The sequence below is a fragment of the Cyprinus carpio genome, chromosome B22 (assembly GCF_018340385.1).
Source record: "Cyprinus carpio isolate SPL01 chromosome B22, ASM1834038v1, whole genome shotgun sequence".
Taxonomy (NCBI): domain Eukaryota; kingdom Metazoa; phylum Chordata; class Actinopteri; order Cypriniformes; family Cyprinidae; genus Cyprinus; species Cyprinus carpio.
The window spans coordinates 1,827,038-1,851,602 of record NC_056618.1 but is presented as its reverse complement, the minus strand read 5'-3'; the positions used below and the strand labels follow the sequence as shown (position 1 = coordinate 1,851,602).

General features: G+C 38.4%; 1 protein-coding gene and 1 pseudogene across 1 annotated transcript; one reads left to right on the top strand and one right to left on the bottom strand.

The window, feature by feature from the left end:
• The window catches only part of LOC109062242, a 995,865-nt pseudogene that overhangs the window by 504,287 nt on the left and 467,013 nt on the right, over positions 1-24,565 (bottom strand).
• On the top strand, positions 16,403-24,371 carry LOC109087088. The gene is made up of 6 exons (XM_042748989.1): positions 16,403-16,582; positions 17,001-17,321; positions 17,551-17,865; positions 22,218-22,532; positions 23,431-23,523; positions 23,694-24,371. The coding sequence occupies exons 1-6, from the start codon at positions 16,534-16,536 to the stop codon at positions 23,834-23,836; spliced, it is 1,236 nt and encodes a 411-aa protein (XP_042604923.1). The 5' UTR covers positions 16,403-16,533; the 3' UTR covers positions 23,837-24,371.

Below are 24,565 nucleotides of genomic sequence, written 5' to 3'. Positions count from 1 at the left end.
GGATAAACTCATTTAAAATATTTTAATCATCAGGTTTTAGCCAGGTTTCTGTCAAACAGAGCACATCTAGGTTATGATCAGTGATCATATCATTTACAAAAGGTCCTTTCGTAGAAAGGAACCTGATATTAAATAAGCCAAGCTTTATCATTTGTTTATCCATATTACATCTGTTTTTTTTATTTGTTGAACAATTAAATTTTTACTCTTAAATTAGTTTGGACGTTTTTTGCGTTTTCTAGTTTGGGGAACAGACACAGTCTCTATAGTGTGATATCTAGGTGAAAGAGTCTCTATGTGCTGAGAATTAACTTTCTGTGACGTGAGGTGGCTAGCAGACGGTCAGTTTAGCCAGTCTGTCTGCTTCCTGACCTGGGCCCCATTTAGTCAAGTACAAACTCTAAGACTATGTGCCATATTTCTAGACAAAAGAGCGGCACCACCCCAGGAGGGATAAAGACCATCTCTTTTCAACAGGTCAGGTCTGCCCCAAAAACTCATTTAATTGTCTGTGAAACCTATGTTATTCTGTGGGCACCACTTAGACATGCTCTGGCTCCTGGTAAACATTGGACTATGGTGGCTGGTGTCTCTATTTTCACGTTCTGTACAATAGAATTGCCAATAACTAGAGCACTTTGATCAGGTTTTTTCAGTGGGTGTGTCACTGAGTTGGGAGAATATGTTTAATGTTTTGATCGGAATGGAAGAGCGGTGTTTTGTCCCTCGACTATGCCGGCTCACAGTCACCAATCTTTGCCTGCTGCAGAGGCATTGTAACCGGAACCGAACAATGTACAGGACTCGCTGAGCTAGTTGCATCCAAAGCCGTATATAGAGCTCTCACATTCTTACTGTCCTCAATTAAAGTTTGGATGCCTGCCTCTAATTCTGAAATCTTCTCTGTCAGCCTAACTATTTCCCTGCATTTATCACATGTGTATCCCTTGTCGCCAACAGAGAGAGATAAACTATACATGTGGCAAGCGGTGCAAACAACAATAGCAGGAGAAGAAGCCATTACTCACCGTGATTCAAGGGCGTAGGAACCAGGGGGGGACGGGGGGGATGTGTCCCCTCCAATATTGGAGACAGTCGCATTTGTCCCCCCCAAAAATTATATCGCGGAGGAGAAAAATGTTTGATTTTGAAATCTTTAACTCGCATGCTTTTATTTTGAAAGTGCAAAACAGCGTCTTTTCACCGTCCCGCCCCCTCAACGGCTCAGGCTGTTTGGGAAGCGGGAGTTTAGCAGCTGGCGAGTAGCGACATAAATGTTAAGATGTGAGTTGGTAATAATTTTGTCCTGGAGGATCCATTATATTTTCTGGCTAACGTTAGACTTATGATGTTAAGATGAGGTTGTTGATTCGACATCTAACTAGTACACACTTTCATACTACTTCCCACGGCCCCCCCCCCCCCCCCCCCCCCCCCCCCCCACCCCCCCCCCCCCCCCACCCCCCCCCCCCCCCCCCACCCCCCCCCCCCCCCCCCCCCCCCCCCCCCCCCCCCCCCCCCCCCCCCCCCCCCCCCCCCCCCCCACCCCCCAACACCCCCCCCCCCCCCCCCCCCAACCCCCCCCCCCCCTCCCCCCCCCCCCCCCACCCCCCCCCCCCCCCCCCCCCCCCCCCCCCCCCCCCCCCCCCCCCCCCACACCCAACCCCCCCCCCCCCCCCCCCCCCCCCCCCCCCCCCCCACCCCCCCCCCCCCCCCCCCCCCCCCCCCCCCCCCCCCCCCCCCCCCCCCCCCCCCCCCCCCCCCACCCCCCCCCCCCCCCCCCCCCCCCCCCCCCCCCCCCCCCCCCCCCCCCCCCCCCCCCCCCCCCCCCCCCCCCCCCCCCCCCCCCCCCCCCCCCCCCCCCCCCCCCCACCCCCCCCCCCCCCCCCCAGTGGTTGCGTCACTGAGTGGGGAGAACCTGTTTAACGTGTTGATCGGAATGGAAGAGCGGTGTTTTGACCCGTGTTGGGGGACCTTATGCCCCTCACAGTCACCCCATTGCCCGGCGTGCCGAGGCGCTGGCAACCGGAACCGAACAATGTACAGGACTCCCTGAGCTAGTCGCATCCAAAGCCGTATCTAGAGGCCCTCACATTTCTTACTGTCCTCAATTAAAGTTTGGATGCCTGCCTCTAATTCTGAAATCTTCTCTGTCAGCCTAACTATTTCCCTGCATTTATCACATGTGAATCCCTTGTCGCCAACAGAGAGAGGTAAACTATACATGTGGCAAGCGGTGCAAACAACAATAGCAGGAGAAGAAGCCATTACTCACCGTGATTCAAGGGCGTAGGAACCAGGGGGGGACGGGGGGGATGTTCCCCTCCAATATTGGAGACAGTCGCATTTGTCCCCCCAAAAATTATATCGCGGAGGGAGAAAAATATTTGATTTTGAAAATCTTAACTCGCATGCTTTTATTTTGAAAGCGCAAAAAAACAGCGTCTTTTCACCGTCCCGCCCCCTCAACGGCTCAGGCTGTTTGGGAAGCGGGAGTTTAGCAGCTGGCGAGTAGCGACATAAATGTTAAGATGTGAGTTGGTAATAATTTTGTCCTGGAGGATAATTATATTTTCTGTCTAACGTTAGACTTATTGATGTTAAGATGATGTTGTGATTCGACATCTAACTAGTACACACTTTCTAGGTAAACGTTGTTACTATTAACGTTACTAGCCAACGTTGGCTGGCGAAAATATGGCAGACTTTCCAGTAACGTAATGGACAAAATCGATTTGACACTAAAAACAGTATTTAAGATGATTGTACAAGGCTCGAAATTTTGCCTGTGGTAAGAATCATTCATCAATCATGGCAGGGGCCAAAATGGTCGCATCTGCTCCTTAAATTTAATCTGTGCGATGTAAAAAAAATTAAAAATTGACTGCCACCAAAGCCTTATTTGATCGAAATAGAGTGACTGACAGTGTAGTTAATTTATGACATATTTCTGTTCAAATCATTAACGGATCTGTCAGGTTTCCGATATGTGTCCTCAATGTTAAACTAATTCCACGGCCCCTGCCATGATTGATGAATGATTCTTACCACAGTTATTTGATGAACTTGTGAAAAAAATGGAGCGAGATAAAAAAGAAAACAGCAATAGGCACGAATGGAAATGCTAATGACAAGATAACCAGCTAATGAATGCAAATGCGCTGCAGGTGCACTGCACTCGCGGTTTTAGAATTAAAAGCGAACGATCAAATTAATCAAATTAGGATTGATAGATAATATCAGAAATATGGTGGGAATTAAGTTATATTTTATCACTTAAAACAACAGAGAGCGATAGTAAGATACAAAAACAAAGCTACACGGAGCTACAATCACAAACCAGCAGCACGGCAAACAGGAAGCAGGCAAAACACTGTCCAACAGCGACACCCTCAGGTAGAGGTTGAGGCCACTGCTATCAGAGGCCACTGTCCTCAAAAAAGGAAACTGGAACAATTCTGAAAAACTATATTACATATTTGTATGGCAACAACATGGAAGTTTTGCAGTTGTTAATTTTCAGCACAAAATTCTCCTAGAAAATGAGATTAAGGTGCTTCGACACCATTCCAACTTGTAGAAGTGTTTGAGAATGTGAATGTCACCACGTGTTTGTCATTGTGGGGCCTGTTGCACGAAGCGGGTTTTGGTTGCAGGTAAATTTTTGTTTCGATTGAGCAAACTATGAATTTTCGGACTCAAGAAGGTGGGTTGGTTTTCAGTGAGTTTTGTCACCATGGGAACTTAAACTACATGCTTATTGATGGTAATTGATAGACAAATGAGCATGGTGAAAGGTGGGATCAATATTTAATAATGAAACTTAGATAAATGCCTTTAAGGTGAGACCATATAACATTTAAGTTGAGTTTCTGTATGCTATTTGTGCACCATTAAACTAAAATAGAGAAAAGCAACATTTTAAATGATATTTGAACAATGTATGTTCATGTGGTGAGGAAAAAAAATAAATAAATATAGACATCCAGTCAGAAAATAAATGTGAAAAAGAAAAGGTGTGATGCATGAACTCTAATAATTCCAGTAGATATTTAATCATCTTCTTGGGGTGATGTTTTCATACACAGGCTCCTCCTTTGATTTCTGCAAGGAAACACAAAGACAATCAGAATTCTGTTGATGTGACAGGCAATTGTTAGCAAACTAACTTAGGTTTCTCTGCAAAGTTTAATCTACTCTTTTGTTTTGAAAAACTACTACGACAGAACAGACGCTAACATGGAGCAGCAAGAGGAAATGATATTTATCTCATTCATCACATGACTTTTAAGCAGTTAAATCATCTGATTACAGATTATTTATGAAGATTGAGAATGACTGTCTTTCCCAGGACCAAAGATAGTTGTTTGTTACCAATGGCTGCTAAAGCTGCATTTCACCTCAGATAATCATGAACCGCAGAGCGGCTGTAGCTCGAGACCAGACTTCAACACAGGTCACATGGCTTAACAACTTTCTTTTCAATGCAAAACTAATTTTATAAAACTGACTTTGTATGGGTTATTTGAGAATAACAAGCCAGTTTTTTTTTTTTGTTTGTTTGTTTTGTATGTTTTGTTTGGGTTATTTGAGAATACAAGCCAGTTGTGTAGGCACCTGTTGTCTCCATTTGTTTTCTTTTTCCTCCTCCGCTCATGAAGTCTATGGAAGCCCATAGAAAATCTTGTGGGGAAGTTGTGGGAAATTTGGCACACAAATATAAGACAGTCTCAACATTAAAGTAAATTTGGAGTATTTTACTCAAACTCTCTAGCACCACTAACAGGCCAAAAATAGCACTCATGTTTCTGAGTGCAATTTAGGATTTTCCAAAAAAAAATCTACTTTTTTAAAATAAGCTTTTATTATTTTAATTAAACTCAACAATCAAATGAATGAAAACCAGCCAGAGGTTACTTGAATCAAGTGAAAAATCAGCATGACATTGAAATATCAGACAGAAAAGAGAACATCTATATAATATCTGATCGTCAAAGACACAAGAAATAGCTACTAAGCATTTTTTTTATTTATTTATGCTTATAAAACTATTTAATAAACAACAACAGCCATCATAAAAGTTGTTAGGCAATTAAGTCAAAAGTACAAATTACTGTTACTAGTAGCCTTACGTTCACTTTCACTTTCACTTTCACTTGACAATGTAAATGAAATGATTACATAGGATAGAGCAAAACGGGGTTTGGGCCACAGTTCCTGAAGTTTGAGATTAGCTGTAGTGGTTCTGAAATAACTGAAAACCACACCTTTTATACATTTAAAAAAGAGCATGCAGTAACAAAATAATTTCACAAACAGTAATTCTACCATCATGTTGTTCTGCAGCAATGGTTAGCAGAAGAGGTCACGGGTGTACCAATAGCACCTATCAAACTTCTGTAATGAACATTGTTATTTAGTTTGTAACCTTTAATACCTACTTAAAAATAGAGAAGAAGAGTTTTTTTAAAAAAAACACATTTCACATTGAAGGTCTTGCTTCATTCGCGTTGTTTTGACAACTTTGGTTATTTGCTGTCAAACTAACTTTAATTAGTAGCTTTACTTTCACTTTCACTTGACAAGAGGTGTTCTCACACACTGCACAGACAGTTCGTCGGGTTTTTCTTATCAGTGCATTCTGAGAAAGGAAACATCTGATAATTTACGTACTGCATGCGGTCGGCTGTCGGTGTTGGTCTGCATCTGTCACTGCGGCCTTATAGTGACAGAATTTTTTTTATTTACACGGAATCTGCATTAATTCAAAATGAAGGTTTTGTGTGGAGATAAAAAAAAAACTGTGAGATCATCATCTGTGAGACTCATGCATGTTTGTGTGATGAGTAAATGTTTAAATTAGCAATGTTCTTATTCTGTTTTATTTTGCATGTGTCATGCATGTATTGCATTTGAGACGGTTCTCTACTTACAGTCTGTTATTTCTTCTTCAGTTGTGTCTGATGTTGGTGCAGATGTAGTGTCAGTGTCATTGATGGAGGGAGATTCAGTCACTCTATACACTGGACTTAACAAATCCCAAAAAGAAAGAATGAAATGGTATTTGAATAGAAGTTGCATAGCTAAAAATCACTGGAAATCAGAGTATGATCTGTATAGAGGATCCATTTAAAAAGAGCTTCAGTGACAGAATGGAAGTGGATCATCAGACTGGATCTCTGACTATCACAAACACCAGAACCACAGACTCTGGACTCTATCAACTAGAGATCAACAGCCGCAACACTGAAACAATATTCAATGTTACTGTTAGAGGTGAGTCATTTAGTGATGGTTGTGTTTGAATCTCATCATTAGTAATTATTGCAGTGACATTCATGGCTACTTTTTCAGTACCTGCAAATGAATTCAGTTCAGTTTAACCCTCTAAAGCCCACTGTTGCAGAATTACAACATCACTTTTAACAATTTAAGAAAAAGGCCTGCAAATGTTTTTATTTTTTATTTATTTATTTTTTTTATTTTTTATTTTTTTCTTTTTTCTCAAGACCACATTTACATAGTTAATGGGTTCTATTGTTTGTCCTCACAATGCTATTGGATAGAAGAAGTGTTTATAGGTCCGGTCATCTGGCCATGAGCTCAGTCTACCTGCAAACTTTGCGTTGAGCTCATCTCCTTTTTTTGCATGACTGGATTTGTCAAGATTCAAGTAAGAAATTCCTTACATAAATTCCCTACATTTTTTTTTTCTTTTTTTTTTTGTGTGTGTGTGTTTATTACAATGTCTAGAACACACACATGTGTTTATTACAATGTCTAGAACACACACATTTAGTTATTTTGGAAAACAAAATATTATTTATTTTTGAAAAAAATAGTTATTTTTGAGCTTGTTAAGTCTATGTTGTAATTCTACAATGTTGGGCCAGAGTGGCAGTCAAAAAAGCCTGTGCTCCTTACACATTACATAAGGACACTGCACTTCTCACATGGTCACAAATTGAAATTTAAACTGTTAGATGATTCATTGTAACCAAGTTCTAAATGTGCTTTTCTGTAAAATTTGTACTTAGTTTAGCTTAGACCATAATTAAACACAGGAATAAATTGTATGTGGTATTTGAAACTCCATCATATAGAGCAGTATCTGAAACTCCCTGTATCTTTGTATTTTTTTTTTATTTTTTTATTTTTTTATTTTTTTTTAACTTCTAAATGATCCTGAGATTTTTTATGAGTGTTGCCCAAGTAGCAGTTTATAGCATTAAGAGATAGAAAAACAGGCTGTGAATGTTCTGGATTTTTTTTTGGGGTGGGGGTGGGTAGCCACACACATGGGGGTTCAAACTATGGGTGAGAACTGCAATCTCTGGCATATTGTGTGACTTTGATGTGTACCAAGGGTGTGTAGATGGAATACGATAAGCCAAATCTGGCCTTACATTGTTGGTACCTACAACAAACACATGTCCCCATGAAATCCCACTGCTGGTACATTTACATCTTCTGGCACACCATCATCCTCGCTGTGATTAACGCCTGGAAGATAAGCCAAATCTGGCTTTATCACAGCGAGGACTGTAAAGAAAGAGATACTGAACAGGAGACAGTTTCATGCACAACTTGCAACCTCTCTCATCCTGGTAAACACACAACACAACACCCAAGAGAGGGTGACCATCTTCGGGGAAGACAAACACATGCACACAGAAGGTGGATCCTCAGAAGGGACCATCCTCAACAGATGTGAGTCCCCCAGCCAAGAGGTCATTGGACCACCCCCCACTGGATGTAAGCAAAGACATGATTGCACATTTCCCAGTAAAGATGAAGAGAGGATACTGCAGACACTGCAATAATGGATACACAAACACACTGTGTAGCAAGTGCAATGTTCACCTGTGCTTCTCAGATGAAAAGAACTGTCTTAGGGACTATCACTGCAAATAAACAGACTTCATTCAAACCACATTGAAAGTGATAGAAGAAAAAGTTTTATAAATACAATTTTTTTTTTCAATATTTTTATCAACCCTGCAAATGCATACTTAAATGCTCTGTATATCTGTTCAGACAAAGTGAGTACAAATACAGAAATTCTGCTCCTAACTAGGGCCAACATTGCAATATTACAACATTTGCCTAAAACTATACTAAAATGTAAAACATTTGAAAAATCTTTAATTTCTAATTTCAGAGGCCTCCTAAAACAATATCCGAGAGGTCAAAAAAAAAAAATGCTATTTTTTTTCTATATTTGGGTATTACAGGGTTAAAACTATATAATTAGTTTTATTACAGCCTTTTCTGTTGCTGAACTAGATAAAAATGAAAATAAGAGAATCTGTTAGTTTAGATCCTGGTGTAGTAAAAAACCCAGATAATGTGATAAAGTGGTATTTTAACGCACTCTCATCACAGGGAGATTCTGTCACTCTACACACTGGTTTTAAACATATAAAACGAGAAGCCAGACATATTAAAATAAAACGGTACTTCAATGACATTCGCATAGCACAACACAATGGATCTTTGAGTGAGATCTGTACTGATTTAGAGGGATTTGGAGACAGACTGAAGCTGAACAGTCACACAGGTGATCTCACCATCAGACATATCAGGACCTCAGATTCAGGACTTTATAAACTACAGATCAACATCAGACAACACTGCATTCTGACGATGTTCAGTGTTGTGATTGGTGACTTGTTGTTTGTTTTTTTTACAGTGACATTCTACAAAAAAAAAAAAAAAAAAGAGATGTCAAGAAAATTTATGCCAGTGCTTTTGCGTTCCAACACAAAAGAATGAACACAAAACACTAACCCTTAATAAACAAACACACACACACACACACACAAAAATCCCCCAGCAGCTGTTGGTTTGTGTTTCAGGTGTCCCTGTTGCTCAACGAGTTGAAATAAAGATTAATTCAGTGAAGGAGGGAGAATCTGTCACTTTATATTCTGTATTAATTGGAATAATTAAGTGATGTGTTGTTGTAGTGTTTTGATTTTTTTTTATTTTCTGTTATTTGTGATGAGTTTAGATTTATCTGTACACATGAACCCTGCATATATGTTGATGAGAGATTCAGAGACAGAATGAAGCTGCACAATCAAACTGGATCTTTAACCATCACAAACATCACAACTCAACATGCTGGAGATCATCACCTAAAGATCAGCAGCAGCAGGTTCAGCATCAAAAGGACCTTCAGTGTTACTGTCAATGGTGAGTGTCATTAAATCATTCAGATCATGTCCCTTTGAGCAGTTTAAGAAAACAGCTTACTTTTTTTTTTTTAAATCGACTCAAAAAAATGTTTTCATTTCATTTTATGTGAAGTTAATATCATCTTTATGACCTTCACATGCATGTCAATGTGACACAACTTTAGCAAAAATTAATGTTATTTATATGAAAACAGTGTTGACGTTTCTATTGTTGTGGTTGTGTTTTTGTTTTAAATTTCTTAAGATGGCGACATTTTTGAGTTGTTTTTAAGTTCATAATGATAAGTAGAAGTGTGTAGATGTTGGTAAATGCCATGAGCTGCTCTCCAGTAATAATAATGTCTGTATTTATCATCACAGGTTCAGGTCGGTCTTCAGGTCCTATAGCAGGAGCACACTGCATGTTGCTTCTGTTCTTCTGCTCGTGGCTGCAGTCGTTGGTGTGATTTCTCTATAGATGTGTGTCCTGCTCCTAAAGGTTTATGTATAGATGTGTGTCCTGCTCCTCACAGAACAGATCACAAAAGTAGACTCTTGAGGTTATTGATGTAGGTTGTATAGTGTTTTCTGTGATTTATGTGAAATATATGTGTTAAAATTGTTTCTTTTTAGATGTGATAAAGCTTGCACTTCTGTGAATGAAAACAGTGTTATAATCATAGCACACTGCCATAAACACCTCACAAATCCAGAAAAGCACACTGTAAACCAGAAATATATGCAAGGGATGCACAAATCACAAATGGTGACACATTCTGGTCATACTGTAAATGCAATGAATACACAGCCCAAGCATGCAATGATAGCTTGTACAAACAAATCACAAATGTTTATACAAAGTGTAATCTATTAAATGTTATCTACAAATAATATAGTACTGTACCTGTTTAACATATGTTTTTTTTTTTATTAATTATACGGCTTGACATGCATCTGAGCCGCTGAAGATGCAGTGGATTACTTTTAATTATACGGCTTGTTTTGTGTTTTCATGGAGGGCTTAGCTAATCAGGCCAACTGGAGACAGTTGACCCAAGACAGACTGTAGAATTCAGAAAACAATGCAGAAAATCTTTTTTTTTTTAATTTTTTTTTTTTTTTTTTTTTTGTATGACTGATGTTTCAGTTTCATTTTGGATTTTTCCTCTGTTTGACCAATGGCGAGCTCAGACATGTGGTAGTAGGACAACTTAGACTACACCTTCATATGCAGGGATCAGTGTTTGCCAAAGAGTGGTTGGCTTTTTTTGTTATTTGATTGTAATAATTGTATGTGAGAGAGTCAGTAATATCATTGTGTTTCTTTTGGTCTAAATTTAACTGAATTTATTATTTTTCAAAGAGGCAATGGGAGGCAGCGCAAAAATCAGATATCATCACTCCAAGCAGTTCCTCTGTGAGAACAGAAGCATCTATTTATAGCACACTCTATCAGATAAAACTAGCCTTATGATTTTTAATCGTTTTCTGCTTGAGACAATAGAGAGTGATGATTTGCTTGTACTGTATTACATTTGCCAAAACATACATCGTATTGTGTGTGTATTTGTTTTTTTTTTTTTTTTTTTTGTGTGTGTGTGTGTGTGTGTGTGTTTGTGTATTAAATGAATAGTGTAATGCTAAACTAGATGGATAGTGAGAGAGAGAGAGAGAGAGAGAGCAGTATTTGATAGACAATGAGCATGGTGAAGGAGGGGATCAATATTTAATAATGAACGTTAGATACATTTCCAGATGATGAGATCACAGAATGTTTTATTTAAGTTTCTGGATGCTATTTGCACATCATTAAATTACACTAATACAGAGCAACAGCATTTTAAACAATTATATTAACAATATGTGCATATGGGTTAGAAAAAAAATATATAGACATCCTGTCAGAGAATATGTGAAGGAATCCAAAAGGTGTGATGCACAAACTTGCACGAACTCTATCATTTCCTGTAGATACAGTAGGCTATTTGATCATCGTTTTTTGGGGGAGATTTTCATACACAGGCTCCTCCTTTGTTTTCTGCAGAGGAAGCACAAACTCAGTCAGGAATCTGCTGATGTGACAGCAATTATTAGCATATTAACTTTTTGTTTTGACAATTTTGTTTTGTTTTGAAAAACTACTACTACTGAACAGAGCAGCAAAAGGAAATGATATCAGTCTCGTTCATCACATGACTTTTTAAGCAGTTAAATCAACAAAAAGGTCTCTCTTTTTTTTCTCTGAAGGTTGGTCACGGCAGCCACTGTACTGTTTACACAAAAGCAACACCAAAGATACTTGTTCTTGCAGCACGTCTACAAATCAACCAATGGCTGCTAAAGCTGCATTTCCCCTCACATAATCATGAACCGCAGAGCAGCTGCAGCTCAAGACCAGACTTCAGGTCACATGGTGAACAGCTTTGTGTCATACTTTCTTTTCACTGACAAACTAATTGTATAAAGCTTTGTATGGGTTATTTGAGAATAACAACCAGGTTTTTTTTTTCCATTCATGAAGTCTATGGCAGCCCATAGAACAACTTGTGGGGAAAGTTATGAAATTTGGCACACAAATAGAGGGCAGTCTCAACATAGAAAATAAACACCATAGAAAATTTAGAGTCTCTAACAGAGTCTCAAACTCTGTAGTGCCACCAACAAGCCAAAATAGTACGAAATTAACATTGTTTTCTTGGATCAAGATTTTTTGCAATCAAGAATTTTCTGAAAAATCTACTTTTTCGAACTCTTCCTTGACAGTTTGTCCAATAGGCCTTTATTACACTTCCGCGTTTGAAAATCGGAAGATTCAAATAGAAGTGTAAAAGAACTTCAGCTGCAGCCTCTATCAACGGCTGTGCCCATAGCATGCCATTGTTGTGGATTATTTATCTAGAATTCAGCACATGTCTTCTAAAGACACCAATCTCAGTTTACAACAATTAATTGAGTATTATGAAACAAAGGAATAAGTTGTCACGATATCCTGATGCGTATTTCGAGACTTAAACAGGAGTGTGTGCGAACCATGCTGTATGTGTATAGGCAACTCTTCACAGTCTGATCACCTTATTTCATTTCAGAACAGCGAGAAAAATATGCAAACAACATATCACATAAGCATTAGAATTAGCCAAATCTTAAAACATTAATTATGACTAAATTAAGGCTGAATAGAGGGATTAAATTAAAGGTTTAGGGCAAAATTTGTATTAAACATTTAGCTCACATTTTTTTTCACACGTTGACTTTATTATGCAATCTCAATTGCATCAAATTGAAGATGTTAAAATAAAAAAATATTTCCAGCCCATAGACGATAATTAAAAATAAGTTTGATCATCTTAATCAAGTTATATTCTCAGTGATTGCGTGCAACGACTGAATGTCATTATATTGTGAAAAAGAACTGGAGGTTAATCGCAATAAATATAATGCAAAAATAAACAAAATAATATTAAAAATAAAATTTAATCAGTCCGAGTATTCCTCTGGCAGTTATTTGAGCTGCATGCTCTTCATAAATCTGACTGGCAACATTAGCAGTGCCGACAGTCGCTCAGATAGGCTAATGTTGCACATTAAAATGAAGGATGACATGATACATGGTATGGAATCGGTATAAATACGCAGTTTTAAAATTGACGTTTATTGCATCAATGTTCAACTAAACTAAATTAGTTTAATTTTATTCACCTACTGTAATTGCCATCTGTCCATTGAAAATAAAGCAGGCGGAAATTCCTTAACGCTACTAATCGAAGCCGGATGAGACGACACGCGAACTGTGATAAAGGCCTATTTTCCCCGAAACAGGCACAGATCATCTTCAGACCATTCTTTACAGATTTTTGATAGATCAAACTGTTCTCATAAAGCACAGTTACGATTTTAACAAAGAGGCTATATCTCTGCAATGTATTAGTGGATTTAGACCAAACTTGGTATGTGTTATAGTAAGCATGACCTGAGGGTACATGATCAGTTTTAGCACAGTGCCACCTACTGTTCAAAAAATAATAATACAATAATTACAAAAATCATGATATTTTATTATCTTACCTTTTTTCTGGTTGTTGGTTTAAACAATGCTGATTCGGTTCTTTCTTCCCCTTGTGTCCGGACTGCATTAACAATAATGCAGATGTGTTAAAACAACAGGTTAATTTCAGTCTTAAAAAAAAGATAAATATTTGTACAGATTAATTGCGTGTTCTACCAGCCTGATCTTACGGCAATTCGTACATATTTTACGAGGTGGCTAATTCGTACAAATTCGTACGACCACACTTGTAAAAATTCATACGATTTTTGCCAAATCGTATGTATTTTACAAGTTGCACAATGACCTACACCTAACCCCGCCCCTAAACCTAACCGACACTGGGGTTTAGACAAAACGTCTAAAATTATACGAGTGAGGTCATTCAAATTCGTACGTATTAGCAACCTCGTAAAATACATACGAATTTGTCGTGAGATAGCGTTGGTTCTGCTGACCTGTTTTTCTACATTTCCAGCAGATGCAGCACATCACGACTGTAGCTAAAATCAACAGAGACCCAGCGGCAGCAGAAATCAGCACTGTGTAAACTAAAGGTGCACCCTGATCTGTAACGAGCAAAATTGGATCTATTGGATTTGTTTGATTTGTTTGATTGAATATGATGCAATATGATGAAAGGTAATGTGAGATAAATGTAAACAACAGTGTTATTTTCAGTTTAGTGTGTTGACAGTCAGTGAGAGCATGTCATCTAAAACTATCAAATGATTAAACATTTCAATGTAATTAAATGAATATTCATACTTGTGTAGACATTAAGCTCAGTGTTTGTGTTTGTATTAATCAACCTTAAACCACCAACACAGTCGAATAAGCTAAATCCCAAATATTCCTTAAATATAAACAAGAATGTGAATGCTGGAACAAATGAGTTGTACTCACCATAGACAGAAACATTGAATGTTTTTGATGTCAGTTTAGCTCCACTTATCTTTAATTCATAGTTTTAGTTGTTTTTATTTGTGATGTTTGTGATGGTCAGAGATCCAGTTTGATTGTCCAGCTTCAGTCTGTCTCTGAATCTCTCATCAGGACCATTATATGTGAAGAAGATTCCAACATCTCTACTGATTTCAGCTATGAGAGTGTTTTCAGCTACAAATTTCCACAGTATGTCATCGTCTTCATGTATTTCAGGAAGATCAGTGTTTAGAGTGACAGTATCTCCCTCCATCACTGACACTGACTCACTAAACACACCTGGAGGACATGTTTCGTCACAGATTAAGTCTCCTGATAGTTTATAAATCCTGAAATCAGATGTTGTCTGTAACCTTTAAACATGAACTAAGGAATAGGATCAGAAACGCAAAAGTTGATATGCGTGAACAATGTGAACCAGTCATTTGATCTTTAATGTGCATTATCTGCTTGTAGAGTGATATAAATATGTGCAGTTACAGGACAAGTCAATTCACATTTTCAGTAGTATCATATTTTTGTATTTGGCTTATTAAAACAAGCTCTAAAAATTAAAAATGACTGTAAAACAGAAAGAAATCATGCCATAAAATATATTTGTAACTTACCAATCAGATGCCAACTACACAAACAGAACAAACCAAGTGTGTGAATCATTGTCTTCAGCTGTTCAGTGAAAAGTCTGATGTAATAATAAGAATATCTGCTGATAAAAATCAATCTGATGTGAGTCCACCCACAACAGAGTTTGGCCCTCCTAGTTCACACACATGCACTCTGTGTTGTCTTCAGCTGTTCAGTGAAAAATAAATATAATTTTTAATAATAAATTATTTATAAATATAACATATAAATATTCTTCTGGCTCTTATTAAGACTTTAACTGTATTTGATAGTGGGAAAATGAAAAACATGTTGGTATCATTTCAGTGAAAGGTAGTTTTCTGACTGTGTTAGATAAAATAGTAGACAAGTGTAACATTGTGTGTATATTGTATTAGACAGCTTGAGTTTAAGATGTTTTGAACCTTATGGATATTAATATGTTTTATAATCATTCAGTTGTTGCAAATGACGATATTATCTCCAGTCTTACTGAGGTATGGCACGAGCAGCTCAACATCTGAGTCAAACTGAAAGCTGCTGCGGTCGGTTTTCATCAGAAATCTGGTTTGATCTGTTACAGTAGGTGGACAAATATATTGTGCATCAGCGACTGTTTTGTTTCATCTGTGTTTATTTTGTAGGTGAAGGGCTTCTTCCTGTGCTGCGGTTATGAACCTCACAGACACAGTCTGACTTCCCTCCTACACAGAAAAGATTTACAATCAAATTAAATGAATTGATGAAAACCTGTCTGAACTGGGTTCTTACTAATCATTCATTACTTTAATTTACCTCAAGGTTACAAGTGAAAACTGTATATTATTGTGTGCACATATTGTCTTAAGCATTTCAACATTGACTTAACTGCTAAAATTGTAGAAATCGTTGCTATAAAAGTCAATGAGAAGAAACAAAATGATAGTGATGGTAAAATGAAGCACGGAGGCTCTTCTCTTAGATTGCGTAATTAACAGTGGTTTACAGTGATTTTAGAACAGCTACGAGTTATTTAAGAGTGTTGTGTCTACAATGATCCTTAGCTGCTATAACATCACTGTAAATCACTGCTTCTAATATCACATGCTGCATTTACCTTCATAAAATGAGTGCACAAAAAAAAAAATTAACAAGCAGTGAATACCATCAAGCAATAAAGTTATGCAGCAACACAGACGCATTAATACTCGTGTCATTACGTCACAGGTGTACTTTACAACGGCTTCGATCGCGCCATCATGTGGTGAAAAAGTTTTTTATTTTTTTATTTTTTAGTTTGTAACATTTTATTTTAATTGAAAGAAATAAATGCAATCAAAGTTATTAATACAGAAATGTCCATGAAGCATCAATTGCAGAAAAGAAAACAAGAATAAAGTTTTCTTGACTGAAAGGCTATTTTCTTATTGTCTAACTAAAGAAAAAAGTGAGTGTGTTTTATTTTCTGTTCCCATATGCTACATAAAAAGCTTTTGACAAAACACATTTTACAATGAAGGACTTTGTCTCGTTTGCGTTGTGTTTTTTAGGACTTTCGCTAGCCTTAGCCTACTTTCACTTTACACGGGACGTCACACATCACATGCTTCACATACAGGTTATTCGATTTTTTTTTTTTTTTTTTTTTTTTTGATCAGTGTATTACCGGAACATCTGAGACTTTACGTAGGTACATCACTCGGTGGACTGCCAGTGATGAATTGGCCCTTTATCGACAAAACACTTTTTATTTCCACATTATCTGCATAAGGCTCATTTAAAATGAAGGTCTTTATTTTGTGCATCATATTGTGTACATTCGTCATGCCTGGTAAGACATATTTTGCCTTATTGTAGCCTATAACAAAAAAAAAGCGATGTTATGTATCGGATTTAGTCATTTTACACTCGACAGAAATGTTTTTTTTTTTTTTTCTGTTTTAATTAGCTACGGTTATAGGATTACATATTGTAATATTTTTAGACATATCTATTAGACAAAAACTAGTGGCGTTTTAAGATTAATGTTTGAGGAAACCAGTTAAATTACTAATATTCCTAATTAATTAAAAACATATCATATTGCATGAATATATTGTTTATTGTTAGTAGATAGTTGATGGGTCTTGCGTATGTTTATCTGAGTGAATGTGTGAATCAGTGCTGTTCTTATTCTGTTTTATTTTGTGTCATGCATGTATTATGTTTTGAAACAGTTCTCTACTTACAATCTGTTATTTCTTCTTCAGTTGCATCTGATGTTGGTGCAGATGTAGTGTCAGTGTCAGTGATGGAGGGAGATTCAGTCACTCTATACACTGGACTTAAAAAATCCCAACAAGAAAGAATGAAATGGTATTTTCTTGTCGATCGTATAGCAGAAATCACTGGCGATCAGTGTAAAATCTGTACAGATGCTCAGTGTAAAGAGAGATTCAGAGATAGACTGAAGCTGGATCATCAGACTGGATCTCTGACCATCACAAACATCACAATCACAGACACTGGACTCTATAAACTACTGATCAATAGCCATAACAGTGAAGTAATCTTTGGTGTTTCTGTCAGTGGTAAGTCATTAAGTGAATGTAAAAAAAAAAAAAAAAACTAAAAACCGGGTTAAATGTGTTTGAATAACATAATAGATATGTAATGTGGTGATATTCAGTACTACGACATTAATTCAAGAACAGTTTGTAGAATTAAGGTCTGAGTCATTAAACAGTTCAGTTTGATTTAAAAAGAAATAATTTCCTTTGGTAAGCTGTTAGTTTTGACAGATGTTGGTTTGTATTTCAGCCATTTCTGCTGCTCTGCTAGACAAAATGAAGAAAAAGGAGGGAAAATCTGTCAGTTTAGATCCTGGTGTAATAAACCACCCAAATGATATGATGATGTGGTATTTTAATGACTCTCTCATCGCTGAAATCACTGGAGATCAGAGTGAGATCTGTACAGATGATCAGTGTAAAGAGAGATTCAGAGACAGACTGAAATTTGTGTCTGGATCTCTGACCATCACAAACTGTATAACCACAGACTCTGGACATTATACACTACAGATCAACAGCAGCAGATTCAGCATCATTAGGAGCTTCAGTGTTACTGTCACTGGTGAGTGTAACTTAGTCATTCAGTGCATTTTATATTGCACATTTAGAAAGCAATTCAATATTTTGAAGTTGCTTTGACCTAATATTATTACATTATAATTGAGATGATTTCTATCAACTTTATGCACTTGAAAGTAAATGAACAATATTAACTCTTTCTCCGTGTTTTATTCCTTCTCTTCCTGAGGAAACAAGTTTGTATAATTATTCTTAATAGAGAGAGAGAGAGAGTTTTTTTTTTTTTTTTTTTTTTTTGTATGCCTCAAACTGGCTGATCAAGCCCAGCGGCTAATGGGTGTGAAAGTCACACACATTTTTGGCAAAAGTGCTCCTCCACCCTTTTCCTCTGTATTTTAGTCATGTAGCACCGATTTAAAAAATTTCATTGTGGCTTGATATGGCTTGAACAGGCCACAAAAGTTACATTCTGTAATAAATTAATTTAAAATAATTGACCACATCAGAAATGGGCTGTACAGCTGACATGAGCAGGTCCATAAATATATGTAAAATATCCACAATCACAGTAAAGCCGAGACCCAACAACAATGAACAAAAATAATAGAATTTAAAGGGTTAGTTCACCCAAAAATGAAAATTCTGCCATTAATTACTCACCCTCATGTCCTTCCAAATCTGTAAGACCTCCATTCATCTTCAGAACACAAATTATGATATGTTTGATGGAATCTGAGAGCTGTCTGACCCTCCCACAGCAAAGCAACTGAAATGTCCCCAAGTCCAGAAATGTAGCAAAGAGATCGTTAAAATAATCCATGTGATATCAGTGGCTCAACGCAATTAAACAAAGCTACGAGAATACTTTTTGTGTGCAAAAGGGGAAAAAAATAACAACTTTATTCAATAATTTATCTCCTCTGCGTCACCCTGTAGCACCATTTTGAAGGGAATCCGCTGGACGTAAACAGCGTATGTGGGCGGCTACTCTGGGTCCCGAAAATGGTGTTTTTATGTCTGTTAGTCTCATTTCCTCGTCTTCGAACAGTCTCATCTTATCGCAAAATCATCAGATAAATACTCGGAAACACATCTATGATCGACAGAGCCTTCTGGAAATCGGCAGTGTGTACAAACATCAGCTTTCGCCCGTGACTGCTGAAAAGCTACGAGGCATTTGTCTGCTGCTAAAGCCGAACCCCAAGACTGCGGCCTTGCCTGCTGATGCTACACGCACAAAACGGCGACGCCAGAGGTGTGAGCTTAGTCAGTCTACACAGCATGAGACAAGGGATTGTTGTGTGTTTGTTTTCACTGAAACATGGCTAAACGGCAAAATCTCGGACTCCGTTATTCAGCTGCATGGACATTTGCCTGCTGCCCAAATGGACAGAATACAGCTGATCGTAAGACTCACAGGGGTGGCCAACAAAAGTAACAATGCTGTGGTAGTGCTGTTCATCACTGGTGGAGTTTATGTTTTGTGTTGACACGTTCTAGCAGTGTTTACGGCCAATTGTCGGATCCCCCCGTGTACGCCAGGCGTGCTTCCTGTCAGCGCCATCAGCGAACAACAAAAAAATAACCCCTACAGCTTTTTCTTAATAGCCAGTGACTTCAACCATGCAAACTTAAAGACACTTTTGCCAAAGTTCTACCAACATGTGAACAAAGGGAAGAAACACACTGGACTTTGTCTACACAACAGAAAAGAATGCATACAAGGCTGTACCCTGCCCCCACCTAGGGTACTTGGATCATATCTCTGTTATGCTAATTCCAGCATACAGACCACTTCTGAAACTCGCCAGACTGGTTCAAAAACTTATAATTTGGCCAGATGATGCTACCTCAACACTACATGACTGCTTTCAGTGCACAGACTGGAACATGTTTAAAGAGGCAGCTACCTACAACAGCCACACAAACCTGCAGGAGTACACTGAAACAGTGACTGCTTATATCAAAAAGTGCATTGATGATGTGACAGTCACCAAGACCATCACCACACGTGCAAACCAGAAGCCGTGGATGACAGCAAAGGTTTGTGGACTGCTAAAGACCAGAGATGTAGCATTTAGATCAGGAGATAAAGCAGCCCTCAAAACAGCAAGAGCCAATCTGTCCTGTGGCATCAAAAATGCAAAACGGTCATGTGCTCAAAAAATCAACAATCACTTCACAGACAGCAGAGACACACGGAGCCTGTAGCAAGCCATCCAGACCATCACTGACTACAAGCCCCCGCCACAAGCCTGTGATAATGACACATCCCTCCTGGATGCACTCAACCACTATGATTCACGGTTTGACATGCAGAATGACACATCTGCACAAAAATTGCCCACACGTCCCAGCGACCAGGCACTCTGTCTATCTCCAGCCGATGTAAGGAAGATCATGATGAAGTGCTTTGAGAGGTTAGTCATGCACAACATCAAAACCAGCCTCCCCAACACACTCGATCCACTCCAGTTTGCATACCGTTCAAACTGCTCTACAGACGATGCAATTTCCTCTACCCTCCACCCGGCTCTTACTCACCTAGAAAATAAAGACTCCTATATTAGAATGCTGTTCGTTGACTTCAGCTCAGCGTTCAACACAATAATCCCACAACAGCTCATTAATAAACTAAACTTGTTGGGCCTAAATACCTCCCTCTGTAACTGGATCCTGGACTTTCTAACTGGAAGACCTCAGTCAGTCCGTGTCGGCCACAACACCTCGTGCACTACCACACTGAGCACAGGTGCCCCACAAGGCTGTGTGCTCGGCCCGCTGCTCTTCACTCTGCTCACTCTCAACTGCACTGCCAAGTTCAGCTCCAACCACATCATCATCACAGTTCATGGATGACACAACTGTAGTAAGTCTCATCAGCAACAGCGATGAAATGCACTACAGAGAGGAAGTGGCAAAGCTGGCTGAATGATGTGGCACTAACAACCTGTCCCTCAATGTGAGTAAGACAAAGGAGGTTGTGATGGTCATCAGGAGAAACTCCGTTGACCACCCCCCATTGCCCATTGACAGTTCGACTGTGGCGAGAGTCAGTAGCACTAAATTCCTGGGGGTGCCCATCACAGAGGATCTCACCTGGACCACCAGCACCATGTCACCTCCAAGAAGGCACAACAGCGCCTACACTTTCTCCGCCAGCTAAAAAGACCAAGTCTCCCTCCACCCATCCTCACCACATTCTATAGGGGAACCATTGAGAGCATGCTGACCAGCTGCATCACTGTCTGGTACGGGAACAAAAGCCAGCAGTATTGTGAAGGACAGCACCCATCCCTCCCACAGTCTCTTCCATCTCCTAACATCAGGAAGACGGTACCGGAGCATCAGAGCGCGCTTCGCCAGACTGCTCAACAGCTTTTTCCCCCAGGCAGTGAGAGCCCTGATCTCAAATAACCCCACCCTCCTCTGAAACCCCACACAAACCCCCTTCCTCCTGTAACATCTAGTGTCATTTTGGGATTATAGTGTCATAATCCCAACAAAAGACATGCTTATGCACTACAAATCATCTTGCACTGTTCCCCAGTTTCTCTTTGCACATGAATAGTATTATGTGAAGCATTCGTATAGGATTTTTTAGTTTACGTATAGGCTAAATATAGTATATGTATAGTCAAAATCTGTCAGTAGGTTAGTTGTGTATAGGTTTATACTGTTTTATTGAATTGTTGTATGTCTGTATTTATGTAGCACCGTGGTCCTGTGAGGCACAACATTTCATTCCACTGTATGTCCACACACGTAGCGGAATGAAAATAAAGCTCAACTTGACTTGAACTTGACTTGAGCTGCGTCACACGGATACGCTGTTTACATTCAGATCAAATCACAACAACATAGGAAACAGATCTGGCGTGACGCAGCTGACACAGAACAGCATATGCTGTTAACGTCCAGTGGAACTTCTCAAAAATAGTGCTTGGATGATGAGGAGGAGACAAATTGTTGAATAAAGTGTTTTTTTGTTGTTGTTGTTTTTTTTTTTTGTTTTTTTTTGCGCCCAAAAAGTATTCTCGTAGCTTCGTATAATTGTAATTGAACCACTGATGTCACATGGATTATTTTACTTATCTCCTTGCTACGTTTCTGGACTTGGGAACATTTCAGTTGTGTTGCTGTCTATGGGAGGGTCGTAATTTCTAAATTTGTGTTCCAAAGATGAACGAAGGTCTTACGGGTTTGAAACAACATGTATTTAATGACAGAATTTGAATTTTTGGGTGAACTATCCCCTTAAATGCAAATGAGGTGATTAGTGACAAAACAGCTGAGCAAAATGGCAAATCAAACAAAACTGAGTGCAACTGTGACAATTTTTACAGCAGTACTCAAAAAAAATGGCTTTTAATGAGCTGTTCGTTTCTTTTTCAGATGCATTTGGTGTTGATACAGATGGTCTGTCAGTGATGGAGGGAGATTCAGTCACTCTACACACTGATGTTAAAATGACTCAACAAGACAGAATTAGATGGTATTTTAATAGCATTCGCATAGCAGAGATAATTTATAACCACAGTAAGATCTGTACAGATGATCAGTGTAAAGAGATATTCAGAGACAGACTGCAGCTGGACAGTCACACAGGTGACCTCACCATCACAAACACCAGAACTACAGACGCTGGAGTTTATAAACTACTGATGAACAGCCGCAACAGTGACAGGATCTTCAATGTTGCTGTCAGTGGTGAGTCAGACTTAACTTATATACTGTGTTTATTATAGTAGTGACACTCAGACTGACAAATCATATTTGTTGAGAATTATGCGTGACATTTTCCAAACTCACTCAAAACGGTTGACCAATCACAACACACTGGTCCTGCCGGCCAATCAGAGCACACTGCGCTTTTCAAAATGTGGCGCTTCGTATAGAGACATAGAGTGTGCAACAAAGCCAACTATGTGAAAAATAACCCTTTGAACATTTGGGCATAAAAACCTTTACTTCTAGACCCCAAATACAAAATCAAGACTTTGAAAAAGGGGATAATGGGTCCTTCATAAAATAACCTTTGTCAACAAGGTTTACTACATATGCAAAAAAAGTTTCTGAATTGCAGGGAAAAAAAAGTTTCTGAATTAATTAATTGCTTATTTATGTATCAGTAAATCAAAACAGCGACGTTGCACTACTGTATGTCAGTCATGGCAATGGAATGATAATTTAGCAGATGTACTTGCTGTACCTGCTGTCATTCTGGAATGCATCTGCCATATGAAAGCCTCTCAAACAGCACAAGTATTTGATTAAGGTGTGCCTTGTTGGTTTCTTATTTTAAGAACTCTTAGATACAGACTGTGTAGTTTTTAATGAGAGCGTTTGTGAGTCAGTGAATGTACAATGAACAAAACTATTATGCGCAGTTTAAATACATCTGATTTGCTGTTTTGATCTTGTGTTCAACAGACATGTCTGTCTGCAGCACTGCAAAAACTGTTGACTAAATCCTTTAACATGAACAAATTCAGACCTAAAGTCAAGAAAACCACGTGTAATCACTTTCTTGCCCACAGTTCAGTTTTGTGTGTGTTTGTTTTTGTCCACAAAAAGATCTTCCTCCAGCTGTTGGTTTGTGTTTCAGGTGTTTCTGCTGCTGAACGACATGAAGTTAACAGAAAGTTAGTGGAGAAGGGAGAATCTGTCACTTTAAATCACGGTGTAATAAACCCAAACAGTGAGTATTTTAATGACATTCCCATCACTGAAATCACTGGAGATCAGAGTAAGATCTGTACAGACATATAGTGTGATGAGAGAAAAATAGCCATTCTACTGAAATTATTAGTAGAGTTGATTATCAGTTGATCTCTAATAATAATGGTTTTCTGTCTTTAACTTTTCCAGGTTCAGAGCCATTTTCAGGTGCTGCAGCAGCAAGTGCTTCTGTTATTGGTGGTATTTTTGATTTTATTGTTGTCCTGCTCATGGCTGTAGCAGCTGGTTGTGTGCTTAACAATGGCAAGTATGCAAGCATTACATTCAAATGATTGTACAAAATGTAAATATTTATTGTGCAAAAAGAAACTTAAAATGTTCAAGTGTATTTTATTCTAATTGGCCAATTAAGAGTTTGTTATTATTGTTTAATTATTGTCAGGATACAGTGAGCACAGACTCCGTTTGTCTGAAGAAAAAACAGAAGTCGTGTAGCACAAGTCACCATGGCGACTATAAACCTGCTCAAAACCAACACCTTCTTGAGTTAAATGTGAACTTACCTGGGTAAAAACTCAAAACAGCTTCGGCAAAGGTCTCTGCAGTTTGCTCTCGTTTCTGGTGTTTGAGGCTCAGTTTGAATCGGTGTGCTGCTCTGTAAAGGACTACTTTGGTTGTTGGATTTTTACTGTACTGTTTCTGCTGCATGGACTTTTGGTCAGATAACTGTATATATCTTACTCCGGATTAGACCTATGTATTGATTTCGCTACCATGATTGTCTGTTGTTTCTTGTATTTCTGTTGTAGTTGTGTTCATGTTTGATTTGTAAAGTGCTTTGAGCTCTGGAAAAGCACTATATAAATTATTAAATACAAATTTGAAAATGTAAATTAATATATATATATATATATATATATATATATATATATATATAATTAAACTTATTATATATTCCTGGATGAAATATGACAAATGTCAAAAGCTTTTTAGCAAATATTTAGTAAATGTTCAGTCTCCTCCACTGACCAGTTCATAAGACATAAAATATATATAATGTG

Excerpts from the sequence above, each read along its gene's own strand:
- LOC109087088 (XM_042748989.1), top strand. The coding sequence starts at position 16,534 with ATGAAGGTCTTTATTTTGTGCATCATATTGTGTACATTCGTCATGCCT. Across the intron at positions 17,322-17,550 it reads CTTTGGTGTTTCTGTCAGTG|CCATTTCTGCTGCTCTGCTA; the intron begins GTAAGTCATTAA and ends TTTGTATTTCAG. Across the intron at positions 23,524-23,693 it reads CGGTGTAATAAACCCAAACA|GTTCAGAGCCATTTTCAGGT; the intron begins GTGAGTATTTTA and ends TAACTTTTCCAG.